General features: G+C 40.4%; 1 protein-coding gene and 1 long non-coding RNA gene across 4 annotated transcripts; both read right to left on the bottom strand.

The window, feature by feature from the left end:
- Nucleotides 1–1,842: 1,842 nt before the first annotated feature.
- On the bottom strand, nucleotides 1,843–9,205 carry LOC147871310 (transcription-associated protein 1-like). 3 transcript variants are annotated; one of them, XM_087339990.1, is made up of 6 exons: nucleotides 9,136–9,205; nucleotides 8,501–8,625; nucleotides 7,586–7,737; nucleotides 7,016–7,113; nucleotides 6,417–6,502; nucleotides 1,843–6,162 (listed from the first exon to the last, which is right to left on the bottom strand). In XM_087339990.1, the coding sequence occupies exons 4-6, from the start codon at nucleotides 7,026–7,028 to the stop codon at nucleotides 5,788–5,790; spliced, it is 474 nt and encodes a 157-aa protein (XP_087196116.1). In that variant the 5' UTR covers nucleotides 7,029–7,113; nucleotides 7,586–7,737; nucleotides 8,501–8,625; nucleotides 9,136–9,205; the 3' UTR covers nucleotides 1,843–5,787. The 3 variants fall into 3 exon arrangements, with proteins under 3 accessions (XP_087196116.1, XP_087196115.1, XP_087196117.1); XM_087339989.1 differs by lacking the exon at nucleotides 9,136–9,205 and having other exon boundaries at nucleotides 7,016–7,091; nucleotides 8,501–8,614; XM_087339991.1 differs by lacking the exons at nucleotides 7,016–7,113; nucleotides 7,586–7,737; nucleotides 8,501–8,625; nucleotides 9,136–9,205 and having other exon boundaries at nucleotides 1,843–5,583; nucleotides 6,013–6,162; nucleotides 6,417–7,005.
- Nucleotides 8,859–11,253, bottom strand: LOC147871309 (uncharacterized). Its single transcript, XR_015532461.1, has 3 exons — nucleotides 10,631–11,253; nucleotides 9,452–9,524; nucleotides 8,859–9,201 (listed from the first exon to the last, which is right to left on the bottom strand). It is a non-coding gene; the product is annotated as an uncharacterized LOC147871309 (long non-coding RNA).
- Between the last annotated feature and the right edge of the window lie 3,050 nt (nucleotides 11,254–14,303).

The raw sequence follows: 14,303 nt of genomic DNA, 5'->3' as shown, positions 1-14,303 counted from the left end.
AAACTTTGGCAGTTGAGCTTTTGGATCGTAATTTATCTTCCATGATGAACAATTAAGTGTTAGCAGTCGAGGTTTGGCTAGCATCTTAGCTTGGTAGGTCATGTAATCCTCTACTTACCCCCTCAAACCAGAACTATATTGTAAGATATGAGGTTTCCACAGCAGATATTGTTTCTGTCATAATTGCGTTTGCGCAAATAGACTGGGAGCTTACGCCTGAATGAGGTACCCATCAACGCTTGTAGGGGAAGGTATTCCCATATGTCATTTCAGATAAATCCATTCAAACAGCACACCCAAGTTACTGCTATTCTTATGGGCACACACTCCAGAAGCATCTATACGTTAATGTGATTAAGTCAAGGTTGTTTACAATGTCTTCCGTGGTTTAATGCGTCACTGGGACATACGATTGTGTGGGTCGTATTAACCCGGTCAGTATCGCACTCCATTGCAGCACGCTGCCACTACAAACAGTCCTACATATCGGGTGGCCATTATGTCCCATTCCACTTGCATGAATAAACGGAAAATCAGTTAACACTGACAAGATATCTAGTTGCTACAGGTTGCAGCGTGAACTTGTAACTTAATCAGTACACAAACTGTAAAGAAGTTCTTGACATAAACTCGCACAGTGCTAGGACAATGGATGTAAAATAAAATGTTGTACCTTTAGTTGCAACGAAGGTAACTGTTGCGAGTAGCGCCAACTGGGACAATCATAATTAATAAGAAAGCTGGCCATGTCGTTGACCGATTGACTAACTAACTAGATGGCTTACCGAACCCGAAGGTTCATCACCGAATTAACCAAAGCCCTCCACCGGACCCTGTCCTGGGCTAACAAAATCCAGTCTCCTTCAACTCCTATCTCCCACAGATCCCTCCCATCTACGTCTAGGTCTCCCCAGAGGTCTCTTCCCCTCAGGCTTCCTCCTGCCTGAGATTATCCTCCCATGTACGTCTAGGTCTCCCCAGAGGTTTCTCCCCCTCAGGCTTCCCGGTGCACACCTCTTGCCCCATCCATGCGCGCTACATGTTCCACCCATCTCATTCTTCTCGACTTAATCACCCTGACAATACTGGGAGAGGAGAACATCATTATGCAGTTTTCTCCACGCCCCATCGTCTTCCCTCTTAGGCCCAAATATCCTCCTCAACATCCGATTCTCAAACACCTGCAATCCGTGTTCCTCCCTCTGAGTGAGAGACGATGTTTCGCACCCAATAAAAAACAACAGGTAAGATTATTGTTTTGTACACATTAATTTTCAGGTTCTTAGAAATCAGACGGAAGACAAAATATTTTGAACTGAGAAGTAGCAAGCATTTCCGGAATTTAGTCTCCTTCTAACTTCCTCATGAGTGTCATTTTGATTTGTTATTGTTGTTCCCAGATATTTGAACTTTGTAACCCTTTCAAAGGATTTATGATCCACCTTAATGTCTGTCGGGTACATCATCGTGTTCACAAAAGCCCGCCACCGGGGTCTATCCTGAGTCAGTTGCATCCAGTTCACTCCATTGAGACCCATCTCCGTAAGATTCGTCTTGATGTTATCTTCCCACCTACGCCGAGGTGTTCCCTTCAGGCCTTGTAAACTTTCAACTCGCCCTAAAAACATCGGCTGAGGAGCTCGTCATGCATTTTTCTCTGTTATCCGTCCCACTCCCATTTTGGGTCCAGACATCTTCCTCGACACTCTGTTCTCAGAGCCCCTCAGTCTATGTTCCTCCCTCAATGTGAAAGACCACTTTTGCATCCATAAATACTTTGCACTCAATAGTAGCAAACATTCCCCGGATTTAATCTGCTGATGTAGGAGATAATGAGAGGGAGATTCTTCAATATTTATTCTTCTAAATCCGGAATACAATTTCTTTCAGTTCCCTAAAACGCTTTAATAATGTCGATGTATCAAGAGATGAAAAGCGTTAGAATTATTGTTCAGAATATAAACCCCACTTCTTAAGATCCACATATTTTTATTAAGATTCTGGGCTACGAAACACGTTTAATTCTTTTAAAAGTGTAAAATGTTAGTTGCCTACTGGAATATTCTTTTATTATAAATGTTGCCGTGAACAAACAGAAGTCAATCTAATGTTACTTGAAATTGTGTTAAAAAAGTTTAATTCTCTTACACGAGTTCACAAATGCAGACGAAAACATTAAATGTGATGAACAACAATATTTATAATTAGGAATCCCTTACCTCAAACTTTGTTCAATTGTAGGAGACCACGATGTCCACGGGCAAAGATCAGTTTAATCAAAATTAAAATGGAGAGAGTGGAGGGCGGTTTCACAGATTTCTTAATAATTCTTTTATAAGATAAGAACTTGTGATATTCTATATTAGTAAGAATTGCCACAAACAACATATTCCCTCCACCTAACATTTACCTGGGCAATACTCATTACAGCTGAATCTAAACGGTGACAAGCCGCTGCATCCAGTCTGTACAAAAAGTCATTATTTCACGGTCACCAACTCTGAAATGACAAATGTTCGTGTAAAAGACAGATCAATGAAAATGTCACCTTATATTTTAAACTGCGACAGTAGTTCAGTCTCTTGTGTGGAAGGAAACAATCTTGGATGAAGATAAGTGCAAAATTCCTCTGACAGCATAGCCGAGTTTCCAGGAAATTCCAAAGTGCAATGGCCGTGACATTCCGCATGAAACCAGATTCATTCAGAATGGAGTTGCCTCTTTCCACATCCTACGTCATTAGGAACCCTGCATATTCCAAACTGCATTACAACACTGATATTTAAACACCGCAACCTATCTGCTGTCACACCACAGCGACCAGAATGGCATATCCAGATCACATCAGGTGTTCCGAGTAAAGGTGACGATTCTGAAAAAAAAAGTAAGACAAGTTTACTGCAATTACTGTCATCATCATTATTGCCATCTTCTTATTCCAAACATCTGATCTGCCATATGCAACTTCCGTGCTCATTCTTTCCCTTTCTGACTGCCTCACTAGAATCGTAACAAACTGGTAATATTACCAACTACAAAACATCAGTGCCTTCCTGGACAAACACGTAGTAACTAGTTTTAACACTTTGCTTAGTATTCAAATTGAGCCGAGTTGTTTTTTAACGATTACGAGGACGAACAAGACCTCAAAACAATGTAGAAATACACGAATTCTGTCGGCCAATGTACAAACGTTCTAGGCTACGCTTCAGCAAGTTGTCAAATGTCACTTTCATAACTTACAAAGGGACCCTTTTCCCCCGCCCAGTAATGTATCCAACGCAACGAATTATGATCGTATCACGTAGGAAAATGGTGGGGACAAACGAAGTCAAATCAGACGACAAAACGATGAAGTAAAGCAAACGCGAAAAGCCGTTCAATATGACCTTCGTGACTGTGTGTTCGTAAATAATTTGTTTCGGCTACGGTAAAAAAATGATAATTTCCTTGTTAACCAAAGCAACGCGCCATTCATTATGCTAAACTACGTTCAATTTTTCTGCTACCCTTTTTAAAACAATCCGCACACCTACGCCCACATCTTGGGGCAGATTTTTATTCAAAGTCTTGGTTACTCGTATGGTCACATTTCCAGCAATTACAGAACCAGCAGACAACTGCCTGCCTTCTCTCTCTCGCTCCACACCCAATTCACATAACATGATGGAAGGATGACTGTAAGTGCTAAAGAAACTGGCAGGGTGCTGGGGCCACCAACCCGGTCGCAAATACTCAGACATTCTGTACTGTGGACGTGGGGATTCCCCACTAAGTAAACATCTCTCCATGACACCAGCAGCAGCACTCTCAATGTAACAACTTTAACAAGTAGAAACACAACAAAATAAAGAAAGCAATTCTACAAAACAATATTTTGTATCTGACATTACGTCAATAAACAGTTTTACGAGATGAGTTTTAGTGCACGCTGATTACTGAATTGCCAGCATGTCTACACGAGAATTTCTGATTGTGGTCACAATGTTTATTAAGATCCCGGGACCCCTTCAACATCATGATCGTATGTTGATTGACTACCCAATAACAAGATCAATAAAACGTGCAACAAACAAAGCTACGTTCTACCTCCAAGAATCATACGCAAAGGAATCTTCACTCACAGACGGCTCGAACATCTAATATTTTAACAAACATCCTGCAAAAGAGCTGTACCACTTAAAGTCCTCTCCCTTCCATTTCAGCACGGATTCTTACAGTAGTAATAAGTTCTAGAAATGAATGGAGGGTAGACACGGGTTTCGTATTGTATGCATTTCCTTCCTGATTTCTGCCCTCTAAAAAATAACTGAGGGTTTTCGTGGGTGCGATATGGGAGCCCAAGATGAGAGGAAGGAGGGGTTATGTAAAAATATATTTATGAGGGAGCAGCCAAGGTGGTCAACGAACACCAAACAGACATCATATATCATTTCATTTCCAGGTCAACAATCTTTAACCAAACTAAATGGTCAATAACTTCAGCCTGTCTCTCTCTCTCTCTGACATACACAAAAACACAATCTCTACATTCTTCCTATAAACAATCTGACTGACAACACTAACAAATTAGTCTTTCCTAAGCCAAGAACTCTTCACAACCATTTTACAGACATAAAATAACAATCCTGACAACACCAGCACTGGTACATTGTGACCCACATAAGTGGCACTGCCTTTCTATACTTGGTTCCAACCAACCACACCACTCCTCGATCCTAATGCAAATCCCCTTACCCCACCACCAACCACGGAATATACCAGAAGTAATACTGAGCCTCATCACATGTCCATGAGACTGACACCTGACAACTCTCAACTTATGGTTAAGTCTCAAATAAATGGAACCTCTGACAGTCATCTCCATTTTTGCAAGCAAATCCAAATTCATAACGAACACCACACCACAAACTTACAAGTTTTGTAACCGATCCCCTTGCTCAACACAGCAAACTCTCAAAATTAACCAAAAGCACAGAAAATATCCCGGCAGCTCCGCTCACTGTGCACAAAACTAAATTACTTACACTGGCAAATGCTCACTTATTAATTAGTAAACAGACCACATTAAAGGCTCCTCAGCACTGCACACATCTCACGTGTAACAAAACCTTATCACAAATAGTCACCACCCTCGTCTACAAGCTACACCTAACCTCCAATTTTGGTGTCCTATAAACAATATATTCACTAGAGAATCATGAATGCCTCTAGCATACCACAGATACTGCAATTATGCCAATCTCTCACCGCACATAGGTCTTTCAACATATCAAATCTCACATTTAAGTTCACAACATCTAAAGTACCTAATAAAATTGGACAGACTCATCTCTCTCACACGACAACCACATCAAATACATTCTAATGCTCATGTACTCACACAACGAATGCCTGGTTCAGACCGATATCAGTCTCTTGCGGATACGAGGTTCCTTCTTTGTCCCAGCAGGTTTAATCTTCTGACATCAAGTCGGTCTGCCAACTGTTGCCGCACGTACTTCAACGCTTCTCTGGCCGGCAGTACGCGGGTCACGTGGTGCTCAGTAGAATCTGAAGGATCATTCTGTTTCTCGTAATCTGCTACTCCCAGAAAGAGAAAATACATTCACATTCAAGAAATCAAGACATCACACTCTTCTAAGAACACACAGTTTTACTTCACCAAGCAGTTAACACTCCCACCTTAGCCAATGAACAAGCACCTTCCATTTTCAGAAGACAAATTCTGTCAAGTTCATTACAAACTCATTCACAAGTTAACTTTAAATACGGGTCACGACAGTGTCACAACCAGCGACCTGACAAATTCTGAACTCCCTCGCTTACAGATTCATACTGGAGCCTTTCTTTCCTCCCCCCCAGCAAATTTAAAACATTCGCCAAGTGGGCCATTATTCCACACGTCATAATACTGCAACTACAAACTCTACAACTCACACACATCACGTCAGACCCACGCAACTTCCGTTGCCACTGATTCAGTGGATATTTTACGAACAGTTCGCTTGCCGTCTGTTTGGAGCCGAGGATGTTGATCGCTGTCTCCAAGAAAAGAACAAGTGCCAGGTGTCCCGGCTTACAAGGCTCCCTCTCCTCGTGCCCCATTATGACAGCAAGGGAGTCTATAAACACCAGTCGGTCCATGCCCTTCAGGTTCGCCTGTTTTGATGTCATGGAGAAAGGACGTAAATGAAAGATTAAGAAATGGCAAGCCTCTACCACACAGCCAACATCTGTAGCACTTCTACTACTAAGGTGAATTCAACCGACAAGGGGCAATTAGATTTATTTTCCATATCACCATCAGTAATGCCACTTTATAATACCTTCTGGAAGCAAAGGTGGAAACTTCACCGTCAGTAATATAAATTGTTTCAATGTTGAACAATCTAAATTTATAAAACTGAACTCACCAGCTTCCTGTGATATCGCCACCATTGTGTAGTGACACACAAGGAACACCGTCGTAACTCTTTCATGGCTGCAGCAACAAACACTCCTACCAACATACACAACATTCCTTACTGGCTTTTCAGATATGAAGCAGAAATAAGTACGTCAGACGCTTTCAACAAGTTCACATACTAAATGTGGTTTTAAGAGAGATTTCAGGTTCTCACAGTGGTCGTTGGGTTCTAACACCACTTGGACTTACAGAAAACCAACACCGATTATGATTTTCAAACATTTAATGGTTCGCTATATCAGCTGAAGTTATCCTTGTGACTAAGCGCAATGCCATGAGGCAGTGGGAGCATGGAGGTAAACTCCATGCATTCTCAATTATAGAACTATGTGGAGGTCAGCCTCAAAATGTGGTTCCTTAAACTGGCAAAGAAAAATCACGTTCTTCATTGTTTCTTTGTAGTCTCAATAGAAGAAATAGACAAGTTCTTCATTTCATTAAAACCATTTGCTACTTTTCAGGACAAAAGGTCTTCTCATTTCAATAATGGCATTATAATTCAGAGAAGAAGTTTATTAAACAATTTACTCAAATGGATGAACTTGCCTGTGACTGCCATCTGGTGAGTGGCTCTGGCTTGCTTGTCCTGCAATCTGAACGGAATCCCATGGACTGCGGAGATCTCCACATGTGGATCATCAAAACTGCAACAGCGAATCACAATGAGTAAAGATAATTACACTCACATCCTAATGTTCAATGGTCACAGCAGTGGCCAATGCAGTAGCTGCTTCCTAAATCAGCAACTGATGTAAGAGGCACAGAGCAAATGGGAAATCTGGGTTTATGATATGACAAAGAAATACATTACTTGTAGAAGCCTCCTGGTACTGGCAGGATACTAAACACAAACTAATTGTGATACAGCCTCTAACGGGCTCACTGTACCAGTAAATAATGAGTTCTGGGTGCTCAGAGAAAAATCTATATCAGTGCCTCATAGACTGCCTTGGGACTCGCTTACAATTCTGCGAAGAAAAGCCAGTGATTAACAATCTGTTATGTCATGTTAGTACCATCAGGCTGGAAAAACATCTTTTATTTTGTACACTTTTTTAATATCAAGAATGAGGTTAGTTTGACAATATTCTTCAGCCTCCAACTGCTCTTATATACCTTGGACAGGAGAACAGCTGCTGCGCTCTATTCTCATCATCATTAAAATTCAGGGATGCCACCAAGAAACAGCAAATTATTTCCCAGCACTGACGACGGTAGAACGGATCCGTCGTGCTTGACTTCAGAGCACTAGATGCTGTCTCCACGACCTGGAAAACACAAGCAACAGTTTCAAGTTATAACGAGTAAGGGAAGTCAAATGTTTTAGTTACAGTAACTTCCACGCGGCATTGTTATAATACTTTCACGTACTGCACTTACTGTAATACTCTAAACACCTTTTCTCCACATCAGGGCGCATGTCATATTTATTTCCAGAAACTTTGGGTTTCATGGACACCTAGACTTTTATTTTGCAAGTGGAAACAAGTTTGACAAATCTCAACAACACTGAAATAAAAATTAACTACAAGCATATAATTTTTGTATAGTCTATGCTAACCCTAATAAACGTCAAAAAGGAACGTACTATACGCGTACCAAGTTATTTAATAATCTTCCACCAACAATTTAAACTCTAAATGATTTAAAGGTGTTCAAGCGTGCATTGAGAGGTCACCTCATCACTCACACTTTCCATTCTGCAGTTTATTTCACCTCTGCTGAAATTTCTTCAGTTTTATGTATATCTATAATCTATATTTAAAGTGGTTTTGCATTTCTATTTAAAATTCTGAGGTTTATGTATATTAATTTGTAATTTTTTTTAATACCTGTATTGCAGAATCTGAAGGCTATGTACATTCACATGTGAAACACGTCCTTGCATTGTGTCAAAAGTACTGAGGTTTACGTATATTGAATGAAGTCCTGAAGTTTATGTTTACTGTATGAAATGACTTGCTCTGCATCCCTTGGATTACTCCTAAGAAGGATCTATGGAATGCAAAGAAACTCTACTCTCTAACATACCTGAATAATGCAATTCCTTATCCAAGTCACAAACACTCCAGGTGCTTCGTTCTGTCTCGTTCTTCACATCTCCAACTCCAAAAAAGCTGCTTCCCCATCACGCACACAACTGATCTTCTGAAACGCTGATATTCAGACAAATTGGTCTGCCATGTCTTCGTTGATACCTGTCCACACACACTACAGCTACAGTTCACATGAAAGTTGCTACTCAGCACATCCCCTGATCTCAAACTCCTCTTTGAGACAGACTAGGCACTCCCACTAAATCTATAACAGTACACCTCCTCGGAAAGCAAGGTAATCGCACGAGGGTCTGAGGTCTTCCTTGTGGCATTGTGAGGCATGCTACGAACACCCCATACTTGGTCACTAGGAATCAAAAGTGGGCAACTGTGGTGCAGTGGCCACGTAACCAACATTACAACCTGTAACCCTAGCTGCTTACTTCTACCTTCTTCACTGCGATAAGCTCTTGCACAAATTTAAATCAACAGCAACTGAATTTCCACATGCAAGCCACAAAAACAGAGGCTGCCACCACGAGTCTGTGGGTCATCCCAACCGCATCGACTGATGAAATGTGTCCATCATGCACAGTGGTCAAGTCAGCTACCGGAGCAAAGTCTTGCTACCTCCGTAGTAATGATGGACTCGAAACTGCATAACGGCTGAAGTATCCCATATGCTTGCATTCACGCCTACCTGAAACAAAACCATGTACAGAAATAAACATCCGCATTGAGAGACCAGTATTAATTCTTACTACGAAGGCACTCTACACCACATTAATAACCTACTGGCAACTAATCCGGCCTTTCGTGCAACCAAAATATTTCCCACATTACGTACTTCACACAGGAGAAAGATGACAAACATCAGTTCAAATAAACTTGCAAGGATTGGAAATATAAGAGAGTAAAGCTGCACTCGACTGGGCATGCATCCTACCATCACGCCGTCCGAAGTAAACAATAACAGCAGAGGAGCTGCGCCATTTTCTCGCACGCAGGGACGGCAACGTCTGAAAAACAGCGAACACATCCCGCCACCGGCGGAGCATTAGGGATATTCAATGATCAATATGTGCGCACCCTGACGAACTGTCCTGTCATCTACCGACAATACACCTGAGGTACATGCCCGTCCGCGAACACTACACGGCACTGCCGAACCAAATGCTGACTGAAATACCACTCCAAAGACTGTAAAATTATGAAGACCTCAAACTTTATTCCGTGAATACCATTAGTGACACATCTTCTCCTTTAAACACGACAGGAAGTAAAGAAAAAAATTAAGGCCAAACGAGCTACCAACTTCGCCTATAAGAAACCAACTACCAATCACTTCCATAACCTCAAAAATCATAAAATAATTTATGAATCCAACCACACCCAATAAACTACAGCTCAATCAACTTAGCACGAAGCACTACGAAACAAGTAGCCCACAATTTGCATCTACATCGCCTACACCCTAGGGCACATTTGTCACATAACCTGTCGGTCGCCGTTATGTTACTGCTCAGATTGATACCAGACACAACTCTTGAATACCTGCACGTCTACCTATAAATCACCCAGTGAAATCGTCCACGTCCTTTCCAACACGAACTTATCCTCGTCACATTTCATGTTGGCACTCAAGACATCACGCAAATTCAGCACCGACATTCTCCCTGCGCGATAATTTCTCACAAGTAATTTTGCAGAAGGGCGAAAACGTCTCGCGAGCTGAGTCATTTGAAAAGTACGACCATCATCACCTATAAGACACCAACTAATAAACATTTCCATAACCTAAATATCTTCCATCATTTTTGAAAACAGGTGGGATTTCGTAAACTACAGCTCAATGAACGAAGCACTATAAACGATTATTGCATATGTCGCCACTACACAGCCCCTCTGCCACCAGGTTGTACTTCACGAGCATCTATAACACACCCAACGACCCAGCCCACTGGTGACCGTACTTCAACAACACCAACTTCCCTTCGTCAGACTTCATTTTGGCACATGCAGCAATCAACACTTAATACACTACCAACAAAATTAATGCCGGCAATATTCGCTGAAAACCACTTGCAGAAAAACACACACAATCCATAAAACTCATTGCACTTACCTGACTTACAAAAAGCAATCTCATCACTGGCAAGTCACACTTTTCGATCATAGGACAACTGCTATTGCGCATCTCCCGTTAACGACTGTTTGGAAACTCCCTCTCGGTGATGATCACTAAGTATTCCCGTTACCTCCCGCTTTGACATCTCTTTACAGATTTACATGAAGAAAATACAAACTAAGTAATGCGTGGTGGTCAGCACACTTTTAAAGCCCTCCTGGGTCAGAGAACGGACACCCACTATTATCAAGACTGTCCAGTATAGCTATGCCAGAGATCTTCATCACCGCACTTCCTAAACGAGTGAAACTGCAGAGCCCCCCCATCTGCTTCAGAACAGATTCACAATGACTGACGTTTTGAAGATCTTCCTGTGGCATTAGCTTGAACTGAGAATGTGAAATGGGATGAAGCAGATAAAAGGAAATAACATATTCTTTCCAGGAAGCAGACTCTTATCAACGCAATGTGATTGCGGCCGACATTTCTACTATTTTACTACACTCCGTAGAACACCCCACACACATAACTAGACATCCACACCTTACACGTTCACATAATTCATATCTAAGTTGCTATCACACTTGCAACACAATTACCACAACAGAGCAAGCCCCTGTCAATGGGTTAAATTTTTAGAAATTATTCGAAAGTCAATATCTCCCGATCTGTAGGAATCTGAGAGACAAAACGTATGTCACTTTGAGGGAACGTATATGTTAACTTCATGTCAGAATCTCGTCAATGTATGTCCAAGGGTTTGGACGATAGAGACATTTTAATTTTTCGAGATTATTTGAAAGTCAATTATTAAAAGGCAAATATCTCCCGAATTGTAGGCATCTGAGAGACAAACCTTATATCACTTTGAGGGAACGCATATGTGAACTTCATGTCAGAGTCTCGTCAATATATGTCCAAGGTTTTGGACGATAGAGACATTTAAATTTTTCGAGATTATTCGAAAGTCAATTTTTAAAAGGCAAATATCTCCCGATCTGTAGGCATCTGAGAGACAAACCTTATGTCACTTTGAGGGAACGCATATGTCAACTTCATGTCAGAGTCTCGTCAATGTATGTCCAAGGGTTTGGAGGATAGAGACATTTTAATTTTTCGAGATCATTCGAAAGTCAATTTTTGAAAAGGCAAATATCTCCCGATCTGTATTAATCTGAGAGACAAAATTTATGTCACTTTGAGGGAACGTATATGTCAACTTCATGTCATAGACACGTCAATGTATGTCCAACGGGTTGGAGGATAGAGACATTTAAATTTTTAGAGATTATTCGAAAGTCAATTATTAAAAGGCAAATATCTCCCGATCTGTAGGAATCTGAGAGACAAAATTTATGTCACTTTGAGGGAATGCATATGTCAACTTCATGTCATAGTCACGTCAATGTATGTCCAAGGGTTTGGAGGATAGAGACATTTAAATTTTTAGAGATTATTCGAAAGTCAATTTTTAAAAGGCAAATATCTCCCGATCTGTAGGCATCTGAGAGACAAACCTTATGTCACTTTGAGGGAACCTATATGTCAACTTCCTGTCAGAGTCACGTCAATGTATGTCCAAGGGTTTGGAGGATAGAGACATTTAAATTTTTCGAGATTATTCGAAACTCAATTTGTGAAAGTCAAATATCTCCCGATCTGTAGGAATCTGAGAGACAAACCTTATGTCACTTTGAGGAAACGCATATGTCAACTACATGTCAGAGTCACGTTAATGTATGTCCAAGGGTTTGGAGGATACAGACATTTTAATTTTTCGAGATTATTCGAAAGTCAATTTTTAAAAGGCAAATATCTCCCGATCTGTAGGTATCTGATACACAAAACTTATGTCACTTTGAGGGAACGTATATGTCAACTTCATGTCATAGTCACGTCAATGTATGTCCAAGGGTTTGGAGGATAGGGTCATTTAAATTTTTAGAGATTATTCGAAAGTCAATTTTTAAAAGGCAAATATCTCCCGATCTGTAGGAATCTGAGAGACAAAACTTATGCCACTTTGAGGGAACGTATATGTCAACTTCTTGTCATAGACACGTCAATGTTTGCCCAAGGGTTTGGAGGATAGAGACATTTAAATTTTTAGAGATTATTCGAAAGTCAATTTTTAAAAGGAAAATATCTCCCGATCTGTAGGAATCTGAGAGACTAACCTTTTGTCACTTTGAGGGAACGCATATGTCAACTTCATGTCAGAGTCACGTCAATGTATGTCCAAGGGTTTGGAGGATAGAGACATTTAAATTTTTCGAGATTATTCGAAAGTCAATTTTTAAAAAACAAATATCTAACGATCTGTAATCATCTGAGAAACAAACCTTATGTCACTTTGAGGGAACGTATATGTCAACTTCCTGTGAGAGTCTTGTCAATGTATGTCCAAGGGTTTGGAGGATAGAGACATTTTAATTTTTCGAGGTTATTCGAAAGTCAATTTGTGGAAGGCAAATATCTCCCGATCTGTAGGAATTTGAGAGGCAAACCTTATGTCACTTTGAGGGAACGCATATGTCAAATTCATGTCAGAGTCACGTCAAAGTATGTCAAGGGTTTTTAGGATAGAGACATTTCAATTTTTCGAGATTATTCGAAAGTCAATTTTTAAAAGGCAAATATCTCCCGATCTGTAGGAATCTGAGAGACAAAACTTATGTTTTTTGAGGGAACGTATATGTCAACTTCCTGTCATAGTCACGTCAATGTATGTCCAAGGGTTTGGAGGATAGAGACATTTAAATTTTTAGAGATTATTCGAAAGTCAATTTTTAAAAGGCAAATATCTCCCGATCTGTAGGAATCTGAGAGACAAAACTTATGTTTTTTGAGGGAACGTATATGTCAACTTCCTGTCATAGTCACGTCAATGTATGTCCAAGGGTTTGGAGGATAGAGACATTTGAATTTTTCGAGATTATTCGAAAGTCAATTTTTGAAAAGGCAAATATCTCCCGATCTGTAGGCATCTGAGAGACAAAACTTATGTAACTTGAGGGAACGCATATGTCAACTTCATGTCATAGTCACGTCAATGTATGTCGAAGGGTTTGGAGGATAGGGACATTTAAATTTTTAGAGATTATTCGAAAGTAAATTTTTAAAAGGCAAATATCTCCCGATCTGTAGGAATCTGAGAGACAAAACTTATGTTACTTTGAGGGAACGTACATGTCAGCTTCCTGTCAGAGTCACGTCAGTGTATGTCCAAGGGTTTGGAGGATAGAGACATTTAAATTTTTCGAGATTATTCGAAAGTCAATTTGTGAAAGGCAAATATCTCCCGATCTGTAGGAATCTGAGAGACAAAACTAATGTAACTTTGAGGGAACGCATATGTCAACTGCATGTCAGAGTTACGTCAATGTATGTCCAAGGGTTTGGAGGATAGAGACGTTTTAATTTTTCGAGATTATTCGAAAGTCAATTTTTAAAAGGCAAATATCTCCCGATCTGTAGTAATCTGTGAGACAAACCTTATGCCACTTTGAGGGAACGTATATGTCAACTTCATGTCAGAGTCACGTCAATGTATGTCCAAGGGGTTGGAGGATAGAGACATTTTAATTTTTCGAGATTATTCGAAAGTCAATTTTTAAAAGGCAAATATATCCCGATCTGTAGGAATCTGAGGGACAAAACTTATGTCACT

The sequence above is a fragment of the Zootermopsis nevadensis genome, unplaced genomic scaffold, assembly GCF_977971745.1.
Source record: "Zootermopsis nevadensis isolate Lab colony 2312 unplaced genomic scaffold, Znev_1.0 Znev_ptg000059l, whole genome shotgun sequence".
Taxonomy (NCBI): domain Eukaryota; kingdom Metazoa; phylum Arthropoda; class Insecta; order Blattodea; family Termopsidae; genus Zootermopsis; species Zootermopsis nevadensis.
This window is presented reverse-complemented; position numbering and strand designations above follow the sequence as displayed.